We start from the raw sequence: 22,210 nt of genomic DNA, 5'->3' as shown, positions 1-22,210 counted from the left end.
ATGTTCTTAGAAGAATTGATACATAAGCTTCATCTCTCCATCTAGTATATGAGATGTGGGATTCAATGATTGAAAAGGTGAAGAATGTCATATATCAATATGAGAGAAAGGAGGAGAGTGAAGGATCAACTTTTTATGAGGTAGTGCACTCCATATTAATTGATCGTTGGACTAAGAGTAGCACTCCTCTCCATTGTTTAGCTCATTCCTTAAATCCTAGGTAATTAACTCTATACTTTTTTACTTATACTTTTTTTAGAATTACATAAATTTTAATCATGTATATATTTCTTTTTAATTGTAGATATTATAGTCATGAATGACTAAGTGAAGATTCTAATTGAGTTCCTCCACATCAAGACATGGAACTCACTCGTGAAAGATTAAAATGCTTCAAGAGGTTCTTTCTTGATGTGGATGTAAAGAGGAAAGTGAATATTGAGTTTGTCAACTTCTCGAATGGAAGAGAAGGTTTTGATGATCTTGATTCTTTAAATGATAGAGGTCAAATGGATCCAAAAGCTTGGTGGCTAGTTCATGGCATTAATGCTCCAATACTTCAAAAGGTTGCCCTTAAGCTACTTGAGCAACCTTGTTCATCTTCATGTTGTGAAAGGAATTGGAGTACATATTCATTTATCCATTCTTTAAAGAGAAACAAGATGGCACAACATAGAGCTGAATATTTAGTATTTGTTCATAGCAACCTACGACTTCTCTCAAGGAATACTCCACAATATCATCAAGAGAAAACTAAAATGTGGGATGTAGTTGGAGATGATTTTGGATCACTTGATGATTGTGGTATACTTGAAATTGCTAGTTTGTCTTTAGATGAACCAGAGTTAAAGGGTGTCTTTTTCAATGATGATTGCTATTTTGTGGAATTGTTGAAGACTTGAAGTTGCTAATTCATCATCTTGCTTTATAATTATTTTTGTAAAGAAACAAAGCGTACAAATTGTATAATGAGATCTCTTAGTATTTTTTGTGACTCATTATCATAAGAAAAGTTCTTTTGAGATGATGATGAATATATAAATCTTGATTTTCAATTTTGATCTTTTATACATATCGCTCATATTTAATTTTATGTAATTTTATTTTATTTAATTATATATATATATATATATATATATATATATATATATATATATAGCCGTGTCTATGTCCTACATTTTGGACATTACAGGTGTCCACGTGTCCGTGTCCGTGTCGGTGCTTCATAGCATATACACAAGTGAGAAATTAATGTGAATACTCTTTTTTCATTGGTCTCTCCTTGAGGGAAGATCCCCTTTTTTTTAAAGACCTAAAGCCCTAAAAGACTTAACTTTGTGCTCGCTTCACTCATTTTCCATTTTCACATTTGTTGATTGAAGGTTCAACAACTTAGTATTAGGTTTTGATTTTGATCATGTTACATGCTAAAACACATTTTAATAGGTGTGCATTGTATTGTTTGTTTTAGAACTAGCATGTGTATTATAGAACTAGTTTATTCAGTTCATGCTTAATTGATCGATCACTAGATTCACCAAGTTAGTTGTCTATAAATTTTAGAATTATATTGAACAATTAACACTTGGTAATCAATTATGACTTGAGTGTAATTGATTACACAAGGCAAGATTGTTTCAAGAGACTTGTTTCTAATACAACCAAGTTTTTTGATTTAACTGATTACAACTTTTTCGTAATTGATTAAAATGCTTGTTCTTTTAGAAGGAATACATTATAATGTCAATTTGATTGATTACAGGCTTATGATAATCGATTACATTGCTTCCAAAATTCCACTTATGGCTTTGTAAGATTGATTTAATTGATTGCAAGTTTCTTTATCCGATGAATTTGTTTTTCATAGAGAACCCAAGTATGATAAGAATAGTTTAATCGATTATTCACTGGATTTAATAAATTAAAGTTTATATTTAATATAACCTTTATAAATAATTGACCCATCATTGAGTCTTTAAGCTTCCAAATTGTTTTAAAATTGTAAGACTCGATCAAGGGAAGTTATCAAGAGGGTTTTTGTGCTGAAGTGATGGAGATCAATAAGATTCACATCTTTGTTCAAAAAGATTGGAGATGAGACTATGGATCATGTTCAACCACGTGCTAAGAAGATTTGAATCTTTAGAATTTGGTGAACTCTTTCCTTATACTCTTTTTTTTATTAGTGGTCGAATTTTGAAAAAGGGTTTTTTAGGGTTTTGTTGTAGGGTTTAGTAAAGGGTTTTCTCTCACATTGTTGTAGGGTTCAACAATGGTTTGAGTTTGTTTTTTTTTGTGTGAATTGTGTTTGTAAATTAAAGGATATTAGTGGAAAGATTTGACTAGGATTGTCAAATCTAACTAGATGTAGGTTAGAAATGACTGAACCAATATAAATCGCTTTTGTCATTAATCTTTCTCCCCTAATCTCCATTAGTGCTTCATGTTATATGTATGATTTAATCTTTGTTCACTTAATCATATATTATATAACTAAAAAAGAGTTTTTCAAGTGTATTTCAATCTATATTTTCTGATATATTGATTCTTGATTGATCCAATCTAAAGAGGGAGTGAAAAGGTTCAAAAGATTTGAAAAAGGAACAAGGTTCTTAAACTCTCCCTCCCAAAATCATGTGGAAGCAATCCCCATTCTCTCCTTCCTTTCACTATGATACCACATTCCTCAAGCTCTTAATTGCTACTCACTTGCAAGACCAAGACTTTATCTATTCTCTTCACCATTGTCTCAAATAGTTGGTAAGTTCTTGCACTTTTCCATCTTGTCATCATTTTTCTCATTTTCTTCCATAATTCTTTGGTCCAAGAAGTGGTGGTGGTGATTTGCTCAAGAAGAAAGTCTTTTGGGTATTAAAAGATTCAAACTTTCTCAAGTTACTCCTTTTCTTCTTTCTAGAATGCTTCAAAGGCATGTGTACCCTAAAACTATTATTTTCTTGGTATGCTACTTCTTGGGCTGTTTTATGGTTGATTTGATATTTAAAAGTATGTTCTTTGTGAGTTTGAGTTTATAAAATATCCATATATGCATAGATGTTTATGTTAATACATAAAGCTTTCATCTTGTGATTATTTAAATTTATTATAAGTATTTTCTTGAAATCTTAAACATTTTAAAAAAAAATAAAAATCTTATTTGGGTTAAATTAATAATTTGAATTTCAAGTTTACTAATTTTAATTACTAAATTATTATAAATGTATTCTTAATTTTTTTAAAATGTCATAAATTCTCTTTCTGAAAGTGATAATATTTGGGGTTAAATAATTAAATTTATATTTACTAATGTTAATTAATTAAAAAATTTGATATCCGACTTCTTGGAATTTTAAATTTTTAACAATATTGTAATATTTTTGTGAAACTAAGAATAGTTGGAATTAAATTAGTAATGATAAATATTATTATTAATAATCAATTTCTTAAAATATGATTCATATATTAAATATTTTTATACTACGGATATAAATTTGTTTTTATACTGTTACATACAAATTAAAAAAATTATTACATTTTTCATCAAAATTTAATCTCGTGCATCGCATGGAGTTCACACACTAGTTTCTTTTATTTCATAATTTAACTATAGATAATTCTAAAATTGATATATCATGTTTTAAAGTCAGTTGACCTGATCTTATTCTATATATTTTGTGTCTCAATTAGACTCGGTTTACGTATAAGTAAATGACCCCAAAAAAACATTTGGACCAAATAAGGACAAACATAAACTTATCCCAATGTGTCATTTGCTCACGTCTAGAACTAGATAGATTCTACCGTCCGTGCAAAAGTAAAAAAAAAAATTACACAGTACAAAAGTTTTTCTAAATCACTGATGTTACTTTTTAAATCAAAAGGCCAAGAATTTTTCATTTTTTTTCTTTTCTTTCCTCCTTTTCCCACTTTGTCCTCCATCTCCCATAACTCCTTTCTCTAGCGCGCACATCACCGTGACCAACCACCACTGCGTGACCCAACACCACGGCAAACCACCACCAAACTCTGACTCCACCACTCCGTAACACTCATATCCAAACCAAACATCCTCACCAAACCAACATTGTATATTTGTGTTGAATTTTGAAAGGGCATAACTTTTTACTCATATGTTCAATTTTAATGTATAATTTGTCTATTTCATGCAACTTTGAATGGAACTCAAGGTCCAACATATTTGCCAAATAAAAACCTTTTCTGCAAACAAAAAATTGATTTTGAAGGAATTTTCCAAGTCTCATGTCAAAAGAAAGATTTTTGTCAAACATAACAATAGAAATATGATTTCGTTGTGTGTCAAAATCCAAACTACAACAAAATCATAATTTCTTTATGTGTTGCAAACCAAACAAAGAAATTACAATTCCCTTGTTTACAAAATGCCAAAAAAAAACATAATCATTACTTTATTTTGTGATCAATACAATAGAATTATGATTTTGTTGTGTTAAAATAGTTGGAGGATTGGGGTATCGTGAGTGGGGAAGTGTGAGACGAAGGGGAGGGCTTGCGGGTGTAGGAAACCAAGGAGGGTAGGAAGATAATTTTGCAATTGTTGTAGGGGTCAATAGCAAATGGTAGGGGCCAATAGCAATGCCCTTCAAGAGATTAAGGGAAGACAACACATGGGCATGCTCTCTTTTGAGTTTGCAAATCACTGGGTTGGAACGATGTTATCTAGATATTTTTAGAGCTAAAACTTCCTGCACTCACACTCTGCTTCCTACTGGGACAATTGCATTCTGGATTGGACATTCCGGAATGCAATGGGGCACAACAAGAAGCAATAGTGGGAGTACATTAAGCAACATCTTATTTTTAGTTGTAGTTATTTACTTATTTATTTGTTTGAAATCGTCCATGTGTAATGTTTTATTCTCCACATTAAGAAAAATGTATTTATATTTTCTTAACCAAAATTAATTTAATTTTGATTAAAATTAAATCTTCCATATTTACCGTTAGTTAACGCTAGGTGATGTTAGCGGACCGTGACATACAAAAATATGGGAAATGATACTTGTACAACAAACAACAAATCTTACCACAAAGAAAAAGAAGAAGAAAAGTGAGAGGACATAGAAAAATTAAAATGTAATAAATGATAAGGTAGAAAGAGATAAACACATAGAAAGATGTTGTATAAATTGTTTTAAAAATTTATGTACATGTAACATCTTTTTTTCTTTCATAATTAGTTATGATCCACAACATAGCCATGAAAGAAAATGCTTTTCAAAAGGGAGTGAGTTTTTATACATAGTATGACTCAATTTTTCATAATTCAATATTTTTTAGAAACCTTTCATTGCTACTATAATTTAATCTCATGTTTTCCTTGGAATTTTAACATTTTCAAGTTTTTAATGTGATTTTTAATCTAGTTAAGATCAAAGTTAAGTTGGGTTGCTATCAAGTTTTTTTTTTCACAATTACAATTGATTAAATTTTTATATTATCACATGAATTTAATTAAAATATACTGTCAATAAAAAATGTTTTTGGCATTGTTATTCTATCACAAATTATGATAAATTTACAACTATTTTAGAAATCATACCTAAAATAATTTCTAATTGATTGACAAATCGTGCAAAAAAAAATAAAACCCTCATCAAATTTCCGAAAGTTTTTTAATGTATTTATTTTATAATCACGAAATATTATAGAGCACTTTATGACTTCTACACTTTCAATTTCCATTCTAAATTTGAATGAAATTTTAAAATGATACTAATAGAAATATGCTTTATTTTGCTAAAATTATATCTTAAATTTTGTAAAGAAATTTCTAGGCTTAACTATTTTTTAGTCTCTCAAATTATGGGATCTATTTTTTTAGTCCTTTAAAATAAAAATTTGCAACTCTTTTTAGTACCTCCACCAAAATTTAAAAGACTAAAAAATACAAATTTTGATTTGGAAGACTGAAAACAGACCTAATTTAAGGTACTAAAAATATACCAAATTTTTAAGATTCATTTTCTTGACCAACAACTAAAAGTGTTACCTAACTTCTAAATATATGTACAATGTTACACTGCCCTTAAAGTAACGTAGCCAAATTTACTACCATTCTATTTACCACGGTTAGACTTTCCACAACTTATTGACATTCTTAATTAGACATGGCACTAACTAACCAAAGGGGTTTGTCTAGCTGTCCTTAAAAGTAGCGTGCCATTCATGTTCAATCATTAGCCCAAACACGTAGGGGAATTATTTCCCCTGAATGTACATGGCCAATGAAAATAGTAGTTCTTAAAATGGCTCGCAAAGAAACTTGGTCTCAATTGACACGAGCTTGGTCTACAATTCTACATTGACAATTTGTTCTCAAGCTAGGCCATGAAAATTGCCACTATATTGATCAACATTTCTTTGTTACTACGGAAAGGAAACTGGAATAAGGCACTGCAGAAGTCATATACAATGGAAGGTATCAACATCATAATCAACAACAAACATGGCTACTCTTCAAAAATCTACCATAAAACTATCAAGTAATATCCATCAGCATCAACAATTTCTAGGCATGTCCACCAAGAATAATCCAGGGGACTGAACAAGAATTTGCATTCATGTATGGTTTCATGTCCTCTTGATCTTTGAAAATGTTCCAGTTTCAGAGAAATACGTGCTTTGAGTTCCACTACCAAGTTGGTGTGCATGAGCCTGTGGATTTGACAGCTCAATCCCCTGAAAAAGAATATATAAATAATTCAAAAAGAATGCAAAACTACAACAAAAGAAAAACTAATTATGGTTATTGTGCTAAAAGTGTTATCAAAATAAAATATTCCATCATCCATGATAAATATCAGTTAAATGAATGATATGCATTAAATAAGAAAGAACATATCTATGTGCTATCCAATATAAATCCTGTGAAAGCATATTGAAATATAACAACGCATTTCAGGGATGAAAAAAGAGACAGGAAAAAGTCACAAAAAGTCGTAGTTTTTAGTCAAAGTCGAAAAAATTGCACCATAACAACAACGAATAGCAAATAATTATGCAAACATCCATTAGATAGCATATTGTGATTACTCAGGAACCTAACCTACCCCAAAGCAAGGTTAAGAAATGTCTGCTTCTACCAGAAAGCAAACACTTATCCCCATACATGTTGGTCACTATTTTATAATAGGATTTCATCGAGAACTAATGTGTTTAAGATTACTCTCTTGCCTTGTGAATTACTTGGTGCTTCTCATGTTTAAATTATATCTCACATACTAAAACAGATATTTCCAATTTCAACCTCAATTTACTGAGCAGGCCCTGTAGAGTTATAAGATGCCTTAGGTTAATGGTGAAGGGAAACCACTAGATTTGCTTGATCATTGTGCACTGTGCAGTCAATCTGTCACGCGGCATCTCTTTTCTCTAATCACACAAAATGAGAGTTTCATTACAAATTGGCTTTTAAAAGGAGAGGGTTACAAGGTTTATGGAGTTGGGTAAATGGGCAAAGTGCCATTCAAAACACTCAAGGGGAGACCGAAGGAGTTGCGCAAATGGGTAAATTACTTTTCACAAATCAAGTAATCATAAAAAGCGTTCAATTCAGCATGTGCTAGGAAATGGGGTGAAGGTAAGTCATAATACTATCAATCCTGGATAGCATCCAGCCCCAAAACACTAGTTACAACTATTTTTCATCAAAGCATCTCATCTCAGAATTCTGATAACATCTGAAGTTAATTGTTGACAGCTGTATGTAAATTTAAATTTCAAACAAGGATCCTAGAAGATTTAGGCAGTTAAAATCAAAATCAGATTATCCAAATATGATTTGATTTTATTCTCCTTTACTCTTGAAGATTTAGTTAGTTGACATCAAGATCAGATTATGGAAATCTGATTTGATTCTCCTTTATTTTCTTTCTATCATTGTATTTATTTTGTAATCAGGGTGGTAAGGATATCACCTAGCCATCTCTGTCTATATAAATCCCTCATGTAATTACGATCAATGTACAAAAAAAGATCGTTTTCTTCTCCTAAAATTACATAAATAATCAGAAATCACATTCTTAAAGCTTAACACGTTAGTCAATAACAACAAAATTCAAGAAATTAAATAAGTGTAAGCCTCCAAGTGAATGAAGCTACAACTGCTTCAAGGATGACCATTGATGTTAATTATTAAAAAAAGAAAAGGCAATCCAAACAGAACATACTGAGGGGGCGGGCAATAGAATGAGGACTTAGGTCACATTCACACAAAAGAAAAAAGAAACAGAAGAGCAACAGAACAAGAGCAGAGGAAGGGCACAGGCCTATCTAAAGACTTTTATGAGAACTGAAAGGGTAGAGGATGTGCAACAATTGACAGGACAATACATAGTGTGTGCCTGGACTTGACTGGAAACAGCACTGGCAAGAACTGAGAGTTGATGGTCTGTTGAGACAGGTGAGAGAAATGCATGTTGCATGAATAAAAAATTGAACAAGGTTTCTAAAACTCATCACAGTTGTGCTGCTATAGTGCCACAATTGCAGCCACTATGGAAGCTACTGAAAACCACTCTGTTATACTCCACAACACCACTATAGCACGCTATTGACTACTATATGTCATACTCTCAATGAAGGTGCAGCAAGGGCAATGTGAACTGTTTTATCAATTAACCCGTAATATGGTGCAACAAACCCAGTTTCCATTGATTGAATGAATGAAAATGAACAGAAACACAGGGTGTTAATGATTCACATGAGAAAGGAACATGCATTGGGTATTTTCTTGTAACTTCCTAGTCTTGTAGCAGCAAGGGAGAGGAGAAAGTGATAATGGCATTCTGTTAGAGAAAAGGGGAATATAATAGAGGAGCAATGAGATGAGAGGGGTATGCAAGATTTCAGTTGAGGAGTGGGATTTGGCAGGAAGCTAGCAGGTTCTGCAATTTTCCATTTTCAGTTTTTGTAGTGTCTGATTTTCTGCCATATCAAAGAGCTTTTTCTATTAAACTTACAATGTTATCTAACCCATCCACACATGATCCTCCGTTCTCACACAGATACATCCCATATGAAAAAATTGGTTCAACTACATCCCCACCGACTTACTGAAAGATAAACAGAGGAGCAAAGGACAGGAGTTGATAGGAAGAGGAAGATAATGACTCAACACTTGAAAGATTATGTTTAGTGATTTTGGCACCAATTCCATTAGTGGGTTTCTGCAGCAGTGCTCTATTCTGTTATGAGCAGTAGTGCTCTATGCTTATGTAATTCTGTTAGTCCTATAGTGCTCTCTATTAGTGCCTTAGAGATTCTGTTATTAGCTTTTGTCTTGTAGCAAACGCATATGACTATATATACTGGAGGTGTATTAACAGAAGGGATATGCAAAATTATAAGGAAATTCCTCCCCCACTATCTTAAGCTTCTTCCTCCTTCTGTATTCTGTGCTTTTATCTTTGATGTTCATAACAGGAGTTCACCATATCAAATTAATAATGATTTCCATTAAATTAAGAGGTTATCCAGCTAAAAATATGCTGCCAAAAAATGGGGAGGAATAAAAATAAATGAAGTGATGAGAAATACACAAGAGGTACAGACTGTGTTTATGCAACCTAAGAAAACTAGAAATATGCATGTCAATGCAAAGTTTATAACAATCCTCTCTCCCAGCTCCAGTAATAGTCAAACACCTATATATCTTCTTGCCCACCTTGTAGCTGTCTTATAAATCTGTAGCAATAGCAGTAGGGAAGTAACCCACTGGTTTCTGTCGCTAAATTTCCTTTTTAGCTTCTCATGCTTTTACAATGGTTCCATTCACAGCTTCCCATAACCATCTTGTGCAAAATTGACAACTTTTATACTAATTATGGTCCTAAAGAGCAGGAGAAAATCTACAGAAACAAAGTGCACTAACCTGCACTGGTGTGAATGCAAGACTTGATGTCAAACCAGAGGTAGCACCACTGCTACCATAATTCTTTTCCTTGAATCTGACAAATGAAAATAGTCCATCAGAATTGTCATTCTGATCAGTAAGATAAATAATATGATATAGACAAGAATGATAATTTAGCATCTTGCAACACAATCAAATAACTAGAAAACAATAAGATATATAGAACTAATTGACTAAAAGCAACAAGAAGCACTTACTTTTTAGCAACTTTTGCTGCAAGTTTGCTTTGACCAACAGACACACGAAGCTTGCCACTGCCAGCCTGACCAAGCATTCCATAGCCCTCACCCAGACCATCTCCTATAATTCAAAAGCATAAAAATATAAGAAAATAAGGAGATTGACATTTTTACATTTAAGTTTCCCAAGGATTTCATACTTAAGGAACTTATTATGTTAGAAGAGCAATTTGACTAGGCTTGTAATTGCTTTACCCTCTTACTACCCTTGTAATTTGACCTGGATTATAGACATGGACTATTATAATTTAGAAGCAGAATATCCTACCTATTGTCCTATTGTACTAGTTTTTATACTTGTACTTCCAAAACCAAAAATTGCTATTTCAACATGTTTCTAATTTTCATCTTATTTTTCACTATTTTTCATTTGTAAAGGCAGCCCAACCTAGGGTTGGCTGCCTTTGGCTGCCTTTACATTCCACCCGTTTGAAACATTTTGATAATTTCCACTTGAATATAAAATATCAGAATTTCTTAACCTTTGCATCGTTAATTTCGCTCATGTATATTTGGTGCATCAATTATTAGTATAGTAGGAGCAATAATTGTTAAGAAACAGACCAGAATTACCAGAACAAAAATAGAAACAGCTAGTTATCTTCTGTGCTGATTCAATATCAGAGTAAATATAAAGATCAATGGAATCTCTGATGTGTAATACAGATAAAACAAATCACAGAAGATAACTAGCGGAACTACATATCAGAGATTCTCCACTCCTCTTCTTTACTAACATCCTAACAGAACATCGCATTCCTTTTACCCCTCTAATCCTTCACATTCCTCATGTGGTCCAGCTTATTGGTTCATAACATAGTTTTGTATCACTCTCACAACATCATAATTATTCAAATTCTCACTACTGTATATTCTCTTTTTCCCCATCCATCCAATTCCTAATTCCCTATATTTTTAATATAATAAATATAAATCACAATAATAATTATTATTACTGCATATTCACAATAATAAATATGAATGCACGCAGCAAAAAAATGAATTGCGAAATGTAAATCAGACCAGGACAAGTGAAATCTGGTAAAATTACCTAATGAACTCTCTTCTGGGACTCCAAATTGCATCCTATTGGCTAACTTCCTCATGTCTGTTATTGCATACCTGACAAAAGAATCAACAGGTCATGAAAAAAAAAAACAAAAGCAAAAGGCATAAAGAAAACATACCCTCAACCCTGCAACTAAAAAATACAGTACAAATAAGTTTAAAGAATGCTAACCTTTCCTTCATCTTCCTAAGACGACGACCACCTCTCTTCTTTTTAGGCTCAGAATCTGGAACTGGAAGCGGTTTTGGTTGCTTAGCAGGAGGGGGCTCCTGCCACTTCTCAATTTTTTTGTGAATCTCATCCTTGAAAGCCCTTCCAGTCTTTCCAGATGGATCCCCACGTATTGAATCTACTCGGGCTGCAAGTGTAGACTTTGCAGCCAGGAGTCGGCATGCTCGCATCCTTAGAGAAGGAGGAGTAGTCTGAAATATTTCTGTTTGCTCAAGGTAACCTACACGAAATTGAGATGTTGCTGTGGAGAACCCAGCAAGATTCTTTTTCTTGGCACCAAGAAGCTGAACATTACAAGCAGGCATCTTTGCAAGAGATGCTAGACCACCAGCTGTCCCCATGAGTTTAGCTGCAACAGCACTCCCAACTATAGCAGAAAGATTAGGTGCAATGTAGCCCATTCTACTCTCAACGAAATCAAGAACTTTCTTCTTTGCTGAGTCAAGATCAAGAGCTCGATCACAGGCCTCAACTGTCTTACTAAGCACTTCTTCTGGGAGAGGCTTTCCAGTTGTAGTTGATGCTGTAACAGAGACAACCATAATAATAGCCGAGGGTAAAAGCCCTTCTAAATCCACAAGAGTCAGATCCATTTCATTTCCTATCTTCTTAACAACACGAGCATAATCAATCGGGTGATGCACCAGTGACTCAAGCTCCGGAAATTTCAACCGATACTTATCACGAATAAAGTTGTGAATAATAACAATTTCATTTTCAATATCAACTGACAGTGCATTGCAATCCACAATCAGTTGGTATTCAGGATCATCTTCTATATCCACTACCTGAAACAAGACCTCAGACTCCTTTTTATTAAGTGCCTCTTCCACTTTCTGCCATAAAAAATAACATTTGCCCTTATTAACACACCCATGTCAATATATATGTCTGAATAAATAAAACACTCTAGATATCAGAAAAAATGAAACTCAAAAGACAAAAAACAACATTGTCACAACATAAAACAATGAGAGGGACCTCTTGTTGCAACCAAGGTTTTTAAAATAAAACCACGATTTCATCCACAAAACCAAGTTTTTTGGAGTCACTGTGACCGCAATTGCACACAATGACATTGACCACATTTGCCCACAATTTCCCACAACATCAAGGATCACATTGAAACTGCAACCGCGACAGCATTTTAAAACTCTGGTTGCAACTACTACCCAGCTTAGTCAGACAGATTCTAGATTCTACCAAAGTCAATAAATAACACAACAATGGCAACGACAACAACGTGGCCACAATTTAAAACGGCTTACAAGAACGTGATGAGTAACTAACCTGGATAACATCAGTGTACCTCTGGGTTTTCTGCAACTTGGAAACACTGTCCAAGTCATCATAGTTTAGGTTTTCTAGGTCGGCAAGGTCGCCATCGACATCCTCTTCCATGTCTGCGGCATCCACATCGTTATCCTCCTGAAACAAAACAAAATTAGAGCCAACCACCTTCTTCGTAACAAAACCATTTTTCCTTCAAAATTTGCAGGTTAAATAAATAAAATTTAAAAAAAGAGGGAAAAATGAAGAAGGTTATTATATACTGACGGGAATTTCAGCCTCGTTATCAGAGAGTTCATCGAGGTCGGCGAGAAAAGAATCGGCAAGCGTGGCCTGGAATCAAACTTTCACAAAAATAAGAAACCCCAAATCGAAAATTGAAAATGTTAAAATTGAAACACATGCAAAAATAGCATGGGAGTGAAACAAACCATGTGTACGGAGGAGGAGGAGATTGGTGGGGGTGATGAATGGCGAGAACTCCAGAAAGAAGAGAGGAGAACTAAGGAAACAACACAAGTTGGCTTTTCCTGTGTGTAAATGAAAGCGGGCGCGAACGTGATGGGCCTGGCCCATTATTGTTTGGATAAGAGGCCCCTTTCAGAAAAGGGACAAGAGGAGGACCACGCCAACGCCCAACGCCCAACTGAGGGAGAGGACGTAGGTTGCGGCAGCCGACGGTCGGCAGAGATAGTGGTGTTCAACGGAGGGAGGAGGAGGAGGAAAGGTTAAAGGAAAAAATAGAAAAAGAAAAAAAATTAATGTCAATTTAAAAATAAAATAAATGGATTGAATATATTTTTAATTCTTTAAATTTGGATAATTATTTTTTAGTACTTAAAAAAATTATTTGCTTTTATTAGTCTCTCAATTTTTTGAAAAGTTACTTTTAGTTCTTCTTTATTCAAGGTATTTATGATTTCACAATTTGTGATGATTTATAAATGTCAAAATTTATTTAAAAATTTTCTTTTAAAAAATTATTTCTAATTATTTTAAATCACCAACATATTTAGCTCATATGGTTTGATAGTCATTTTTTAGGTTGGTTTTAAAAAAATATATATAGATGTAGAATTGTCACGATATTTTATATACTATTTTGAATTATCATAAATCATTTAAAAAAAACTAAATTAAAAAATTGATAGTAACAAATCATCACAAATTATAACACCACTTATACAAATAATGAAAGAGACTAAAATCAATTTTTCAAAAATTTAAAGAACTAATAAAAAACAAATATTTTTAAGATTAAAAAATTATTACCAAAGCTTGAAAGCCTAAAAACATATTTAAACCATAAATAAATTTAAATGCTCTAAAACAGGTTCTCACTCCCCCAACCTCACCCTTTAAACAAATACTCATCTTCCAAGTAAAATAAAAAAAATAAATCTATAATGAATAATATAAATAATATTATATAATAGATGTAAAACAAAAGTAGGTTAGCAACTCCAAGAATCACTTGCAACCCTTACCTTGCATAAATATGTATTTGTAGTGTGGTTTAGTTTGATTTTTAGACAAAAAGTATCAAACATAAAATAAAAATATTTTTTTGGTTTAGTTAGATTAAATATAACATTAAATTCAAATCAAACCAAATTTAAATTTATTAATTAAACTTACAGCATTATTATATATACTATATAATTTTAAAAATGAATTTATTTTTATTAAATTTTATTTAACATATTTTAGTTAAAAATTATTATTTTTACTTCTATTTAGCATTAATATAAAATAATATTGCCAATTTTTTTGTAACATAATAATAATAATAATATGTTTTAATAATATTATTACATCTTTTTTAACATATGAAATTAAAATATACATTTGATCATAAAGTAAATAAAAAATAAATGGAGACAAAGAATAGCAAAATTATAAAACGGTAAAAAATTAAAAATTATAAAACGGTAAAAAAATTAAAAATTAAATGATGCTCCAAAGAGAGTAGTATAAAAGGTATGTGTGTGTGAGAGTGAAACAGCGCAGAGAAGATACAAAAATTGATACGAGGCTGAACAGAATTAAGAAGAGTGTTTCGTTTCTCGTCTGATGGTCGTGAGTGGTTCCTTCCCACTAACTTCGAAGCGGAGAAGGGTCACCAGCTTTTGTTCCACCGACATGGATGCTGAAACTGCTAAGGTTTCTCTCTTCTGGCACTACACTAATTCTTGTTCTTTTTTCTTGTTTTAATATTTTTGTTTTTAGTGCGATTTCTGGGTCTTTTGATTTATCCCCATCCCTTTGTTAATCTTTTCATCTTCGTTTCCGATCTGGGTTTGGTTTATATTTTCCTTTTCTCTTGATTATTTGAAGATTCCTGTTGTGGGTTTCTTGCAAGTTTTCTTTTTTCATTATTGGGTTTTTGACTTCCTTGGAAAGCAAAGAATTTTTGTTCTTAGCGTTGTCTTTATGTTTTCCCAGTGTTTTTTTAATTGACATTGATATGTACTAACTAGGTACCCAATAAAAAAGCAAATATTCAAATTTTAAGGATGAAAAACACAAGAACTAAACAATTAATTTGTGCTACTCAAAAGCGGGAAGAAAGTGCATTATATATACCCATTCCGTGTGCAATATGATTTGTCATTGACATGGGTGTTGTAAAGTTTTAATTTTGTGGTGCTAGCGTCTGGTTTAATATAGAACTAGTCTGTTAATGATATTTAGCTCGTCTAATTCATCTCAAATTATCATTTAGATATTGTTTGGGACAACTCCCATCTTGAATGACTATATTATGATTTAGAGCATCTAGTTCTGTTCTTCATGTTGTGGGCAAATTGGAAAATATTAGTTGTGTTTCTTTTGCTACCCTTTTCTCAGAATTTGATTGTTAGTATGGTAGATTAATCCACAACCTTTTCTAGATTCTTTCACTGTTCAATCAACCTTGTCTTATAATTATTTTACTCTTAATTGCAAGAAGGTATTCTAGAGGTTACTAATTAGACTATGCACTTTCAACACTGATTGATATTTCATGCCCATTAACAACAGAAACAATCCCACTAAGCAGGGTTGCCTACATGGATCTATAAAAGTCATTGGGTCCTATCAAATACTACCTCCATTCCTATATATAAGAAATGAATACCAGTTCATCAAGACCAATAAAAGTAGTTAATTTGGTTAACTTTAATTACTAATATCATAAATTTGAATTTTATTCCAAAAGTACCCATTGAATCAAATGGTTTAAGTGGTGGTTGCATTTAATGACACTACTCATTTTTTAAGGGATAACTTTTTCCACCAATGAGTATGACTTATCTCATTAGTAGTCTTTACAATAAATAAGGGTATAGAAGGAAATTAGCAATTACTGCATTTAAAGTTGGTCATATGTTTCTTATATTTAGGAACAAAAAAATGTTCCCATTTGTTTTTTGTATATAGGAACGAAGGTAGTACTAAAGTTTCTGTAAAAACCATTTAAATCAAGGTCTTCATTGAAGTTTCACAGTGTTTTCAGTAGTCTTTCTCTATCCCTTTTAACAAGACTGACTATCTTCCCTTTGTTCAACTTTTCATAAAGGGTTTTCCCCTACCCCTTTTAAATCTATGTTTGACATTCTCATCAATCTTCCCATCACTTTGTAATATGGGTTGCAAGATACCTAAGCTGTGTAAGTGTAACTTGTGATATGGCGTGATCTCCTGTTATCACCTATGAGATGTTGTTATCTTGCGTCTTAGTGAATTTGTATTTTGTATATTCTGTCTTATTCCTACACAATGAGAAATCGGTTGATTCCAAAACCTCTCCCCACAACTAACTTTAAAATTTACTCCTTTTCTTGATTCATCAGTGATGAGTGATGGCTATCTCATCCATAATTTGATTCATGCTTAAATAATAAATGCTGGAATTCAAACTGGCTCTTTTCAAATGATGTCTATGAGTGGCATTGTGTAGTTAAATTTACAAAGATTTCCTGAGTGCAGAATGTGCATTATTGTTATCATAATTCTCATTATCAGTGTTATCAAAATTGCAACATAGACTGTGTGAGATTGCATGATTTCATGATTTTTGCAGCCATCTCTGTGCTGGATTGGAGTTAAGATTGTGATTTGGTCTAACAGCACTGAGATAGTCGATCTTACAAGATCGTGAGATCTGCAATTTTCTGAGTCAAACACTGTTGTTGCAAATGGGTTCGGAGTCAGGTTTTGTGATCTGAGTTAAAAAAAAAAAACCAAAGTCTTCTCTCATGTGACACCATTTGAATCCGATTCTTCCAACTTTTCAATCTTGTTCAAACTCATCTCTTCTATCTGTTTGTGTTCTCTGTTCCGATTTCGATGCGACTTCTTTGTTATCTGTATTGGAGCTTTCTCATGGAGTTCTTTGGTCTGGCTGAAGCTTGTTTTTAATTTGTGTCATGCTCAGCTTTCTGTTCTTGGAGCCAGGGCTGACTGAACAAGCTCTGCTTATCTTTTCCTTTTGTATTTGGTTTTTGAAATGATGGTTTTCAAACTGCGAATCAAATAGTGAATTAGAAGACCTACTTTTTGAATTGCAAAATGTACCATATTGTCAATTGTAAGATTCATGATCAGTAATTAAAAATAATATATACATGCTATCAAAGTCATATAAAAGCACCAATTCATGATAAATAACTAAAATACATAAATCTGAGAGCATTTTAACATGGAAGAAACATATCAAAACATCTATATATTAGCATTGTGAAGTCAAATTGCTCACTATATAGTTAATAAAGTAATATTAGTCTCTTCCTTTTTTGTGTGACCCATTTTTCACCCAAGATGCTTAACTGCACAAAGCCCAACATGAGTATAAAGACAGCAACAAAGAGGAAAAACAAGAAGTATAGAAATACCAAAACAGAGGTAAGGAACCACAACTAGAAAAACCTCCAATATTGAATGCTACCAGAAATAAAATAGTTGGAGACAGAATATATGAAGCACATGTACCACTGTAGTGTGTGGGGACTGGGGAGATGCAGAGGACAGAAAAGAAAAATAGGGTTTCTTTCTAAAATGTTTCGTGTGGATCACATTGGAGAGTTTAGAGTGGCTGTTTCCCTCCCTTTTGGCCCAATTATTTTGTATGTATTTTTAGTGTTTTTCAGAAGCTGGATATGCATGACCTGACATGGTTACATGTCTGACCCAGTTGCGAACTGAGTTGTGTGATGCAGAAATTTATTGCAATTCAAGGTTCAATTCAGCACATCGCTGGGAGAATTGCATGTATGATGTATCTAATCGTGATTTTTCAATTTTAATAACAGTCTGAAACTACAAATGGGCTTGTTGAGCCTTTCATTTGAGATGCAAACACTCTTGGATATTTGGACTTGTTAAATCGAAATAGGAAGTCCTCTCTCTGTCCTCTGAAATGATTGTTATCTTTGATCTTCCATGAGACATTGGATTTTTCTCTAATGCATATGTATTATTAATTTATTTATTTGTACTGCTACCAACTTTTCCTAGTTCAGGTTTACTGCTTCTGCACTTCAATGAACTATTTATTCAATGATCTTTCGTTTACCCTTATATTTTGTTGAACCAGGCCAAGCTTGCTGCTGTGAAAGAAAGATTTGGACGAGAGATCCATGTTTTTGAAACATCAGTTGTTTCTTTATCTTCAAAGGCTGCATTATCCAATGGTAATAGCACCTTATCTTAGACAATTCCAAGGCCCTTGAAAATGTTTGCTTGTAAAATTTCAATTGTTGATATTGTTTTTCTCTCAAATATCCTGATTAAACTTATATTTCTTGTTGGTATGTAGGAGAGGAGACTGATGACTTCTATGAGTTTACTGCTGAAGATTATTACAGGCTTTTGGCTACTAAAAAGGAAGGTAATGATGATACTAATCATTCCATGAGCAAAGGAGTAAAATTTATTAACCACATTGTCACCTATTTTCAGGCCCTGTTTCATATGGGGAATATGCCAAATTTTCTAATTTGAACAATTACCTAAATAAGATTACAAGTCATATAAACTTATGCATCTGCATTGATGTACACTTTCTCCATTTTACTCTTTGTTCAGATTTTTTTTCATTTATTGGACAAACATAACAAGAGGGAATAGGCTTGGATGGGAAGTGTAGGAATGGGACAAAGTTACCATTCTGCTTGTTTGGAAGATTAATAAAGCAACAAAACCGAATTCCATTGTCCTTGTGTGTTCCCCCCATTCCACCCCAATTATGGGGAAGTGATATTTTTATCTTTGCGGGGAAATTATGGAGAATTGTTTCGTTTCCATTCTTTTGCCCTCCAATCTATTTTAAATTCTCAAACAGGGGGATTTTATCCTCTTCCCCTCATTTCCTTTCCGTTCCGCTCATTACCAGTCATAAAAATATGTTGTTATTTTTTATTTATTTTAAAAACTGATAATCTAATGAGGTTGAGAAAACAAAAAGTTAAATAACGAGGACAAAAACGATTATTTAGTCAATGGCCAATGTCAATTAACCATTTGTTTGCAGCATTTAGAAGTGCCATATCATACTCTACACTGTTTATACTGTCCTCTACTAAATATATTATTTTCTCCCACGTTTTGGCTTTTTAAATGCAATTGTATATATGTGTTTTATTTATTTATTTACAACTGATGGGTGATAATACTCACTGAAAGGGTGATGCTAAACAGAATTAGTTTTTTTTAACTGTTAGAATACTTCGACAAAATTATCACTCCATGACATTGAAATTTAAATGTATTCAATTTACTTAGATAAATTCTTGAAGACTCGAAAAATCCGAGAAGCAGAAGAGGCAGCTCGTAGGTCAAGAATAACCAAAGTAATGTCTGGCTCCTTCTCTTTGTTGTTCTTAATATTATTATTATAGTTGCAGTTGAGACTGAAAATAGTGAATAGTGTCTGTTGTTGTGTTTCCATGATAACATTACAATATTTAATTAATATATATACATGAGATAATCAGTCTCATGAATAGGGACTAGAAATTTAGAATCAACCTATTTATGAAAATAATTAGGAACAATCAGAAAACAAATCGACCTAAATATGGACAATATTTTGCTAATTATATACTATGATTGCTTGCAGGCTGTAATTAGAGTTCGCTTCCCCGATAATCACACGTTGGAGGTTACCTTCCACCCATCCGAAACAATCCAGAGTTTAATTGATCTCCTCACTAAAGTTATTGCACAGCCAGAGCAACCATTTTATATATGTAAGCATGTTATGGTGTTTAGAATTTGTACCGACTTTTTATAGTATAATTCAAATTCCCTTAACTCATACATTAGTAAGCATGGTCCATGATGAATCTCAACTTCTCTTGAGAAGGATTATAAATTACTAACCAATAGAGGGTTTCTTTGGGTATGATTTGAAAAATAAATCACATGTACTTTTATAATGCAGACACTACTCCGCCTAAGAAGGTGATCAATGACATGTCTCGGGATTTTTACACTGCTGGCTTTTGTCCTGGTGCCATTGTGTACTTCTCATACAATGTCCCAAAAGGTAAGTTCTGTCATAAGAATCCTTTTTGCAGAAGTAAATACCTAAATCCTCCAAAGATTAGTGCCAGAATTGTTTCCAAATTAGTCCGTTAACTATCTAAAATGTCTTCATATTTGTTCTAATGGAGACTGAAGTAGCAATTAAAAAGGACATACTTGGCAACTGTTTTATATCTTCACATAACTAATTTGATGACAAAAATATCTGGAGAATTAATGTTGTGACATAACTAATTTATCATGTGATTATAATATCACCCCTCCATGTTTTGGGGTTGGATTTTTTCCCCCTTTGGGGGTTTGTGGGATAGTATTTTCCCAAAAATTCCCCCCCCCCCCCCCCCCCCACTTCCCAATTTTTCATGTTATGTGATACAGTCGAATTGACCTGCTTGATATTTATATAAATTCCACTATTTCTCCATGAGACCTTTTTTTTTGAAGACTTTTTTGAGTATTTGTATGGTCGGTTTTGAAGCCCATTTAATGTTCAAATCCTTCAAGTGTGCAGTTGTACTCTTGTTATTTTATTTTGCAACCGATCTGCAGAAATTCAGTTTTTATATTTATATGTTCTCTTTTGGCACTGTTGATGCATCTATATTGTTGTGAACATGTGTATCCCTTCAAATCTATCATTAACATTGTACTACTTAATCAAGCAAATGCAGTTACGTGTATAGCATTGATCAATATATAAATGACAGTAGCTTCACTTATTTTTCACATAATATAATACAATACCATTGATGTGTATTTTTAATTAATTAGACACTGTTAAAGAGGTTGTGATAAGTTATCTCTCACCTTGTTTGGGATTTAGTGACGACCAGCTCTCTTATATTTTCCTGTCTTATTTAATGTGTTGTGTAGGTGATAGCACAGTGGGTGACCATACTAGTCCTTACCTCCAAGAAGAGATATTGTCTTTGAAGGATTTGCACGATGCAATTGATCAAGGCCAGCAATCTGAGCCTGTAGTACAGTCAGAACCAGAACCTGCAGTGGCAACTCATCCCCATCCCGTCGAAGAACGCAAACCTGCTGAGAAAAAGGTTGTTAAACCAAAGTGGCTAAAAATGTGATTTCACTTTCTTAGACGTCCAGTGATCATATTGTTGCAGCAAAGGAGCTTCACTTGGGCTCTCTTTACATTCATACATATAAATGGCTCATTGAGGTCACTATTCTTGTGGGTTGACATTACATCTTAGTTCAATGTATCATGGCAATGTCCACAAGAACACATCATAGTTGCCTTTTCTCTTCCTCACCCTTGCTTCCTTTTCTTCCTTCTGCTTTACATGAATTTGTAGATAATGTTTGAAAATGTTGGATAAGATTCTCTTGGTGAATGCAACCGTCTCAGAGCGGTTGTATGTGTTGTTTCAATGTTACATCATAGCTGTAGAAAATTTCTTTGATGCAAGCATCGCGGTAGTGTTGTTTGCTTATTAATATTTCTGTCTTTTATTTTTTTTAACCATAGATTGCATTTACAAGTTATATAGTTGAATGGTAGAGTGGATCAGAGAGAAACAACTAGAAGAAAACAGAAACTTGTTTATTGTGAGAATGAGAATTTTACAATTGAAAATTAGGGATACGAAAATTATGGGAAAAATTGGATTCAATTATCAATAAACACTGGTATTCCAGAGACCTGTAGACTCCTATTTTTCCACTAATTTTCTGATTACCCCCATTTACTATACAATTTCCCTTTTTATTCCCTGTGCCCCCAATCAACCAACCTACTGGCTGTTGTTTCCTGCACCTCCAAATCTGAAATGTAAAATTTTATTCTGGATTGATTACAGATTTCGGCTTCTGGAATGGCCAAATCTGGAAGCTAAAAAAAAAAAAAAATTCTGGAAAGAGTGCAGGAAGCAACAG

The 22,210-nt window shown here is 32.9% G+C and overlaps 2 protein-coding genes across 2 annotated transcripts; one reads left to right on the top strand and one right to left on the bottom strand.

Moving 5' to 3' along the window:
* Positions 1-6,363: 6,363 nt before the first annotated feature.
* Positions 6,364-13,495, bottom strand: LOC100818919 (U4/U6 small nuclear ribonucleoprotein Prp31 homolog). The gene is made up of 8 exons (XM_003553850.5): positions 13,216-13,495; positions 13,052-13,117; positions 12,785-12,922; positions 11,435-12,330; positions 11,246-11,316; positions 10,153-10,255; positions 9,914-9,989; positions 6,364-6,720 (listed from the first exon to the last, which is right to left on the bottom strand). Exons 1-8 carry the CDS (start codon positions 13,216-13,218, stop codon positions 6,613-6,615), a joined length of 1,461 nt encoding a protein of 486 aa, XP_003553898.1. The 5' UTR covers positions 13,219-13,495; the 3' UTR covers positions 6,364-6,612.
* A 1,280-nt stretch (positions 13,496-14,775) lies between these two features.
* On the top strand, positions 14,776-21,772 carry LOC100818386 (plant UBX domain-containing protein 1). Its single transcript, XM_003553849.5, has 7 exons — positions 14,776-14,947; positions 18,363-18,459; positions 18,585-18,656; positions 19,550-19,617; positions 19,887-20,016; positions 20,211-20,315; positions 21,188-21,772. Exons 1-7 carry the CDS (start codon positions 14,858-14,860, stop codon positions 21,397-21,399), a joined length of 774 nt encoding a protein of 257 aa, XP_003553897.1. The 5' UTR covers positions 14,776-14,857; the 3' UTR covers positions 21,400-21,772.
* The last annotated feature ends 438 nt before the right edge of the window (positions 21,773-22,210 follow it).

The sequence above is a fragment of the Glycine max genome, chromosome 19, assembly GCF_000004515.6.
Source record: "Glycine max cultivar Williams 82 chromosome 19, Glycine_max_v4.0, whole genome shotgun sequence".
NCBI lineage: Eukaryota > Viridiplantae > Streptophyta > Magnoliopsida > Fabales > Fabaceae > Glycine > Glycine max.
This window is presented reverse-complemented; position numbering and strand designations above follow the sequence as displayed.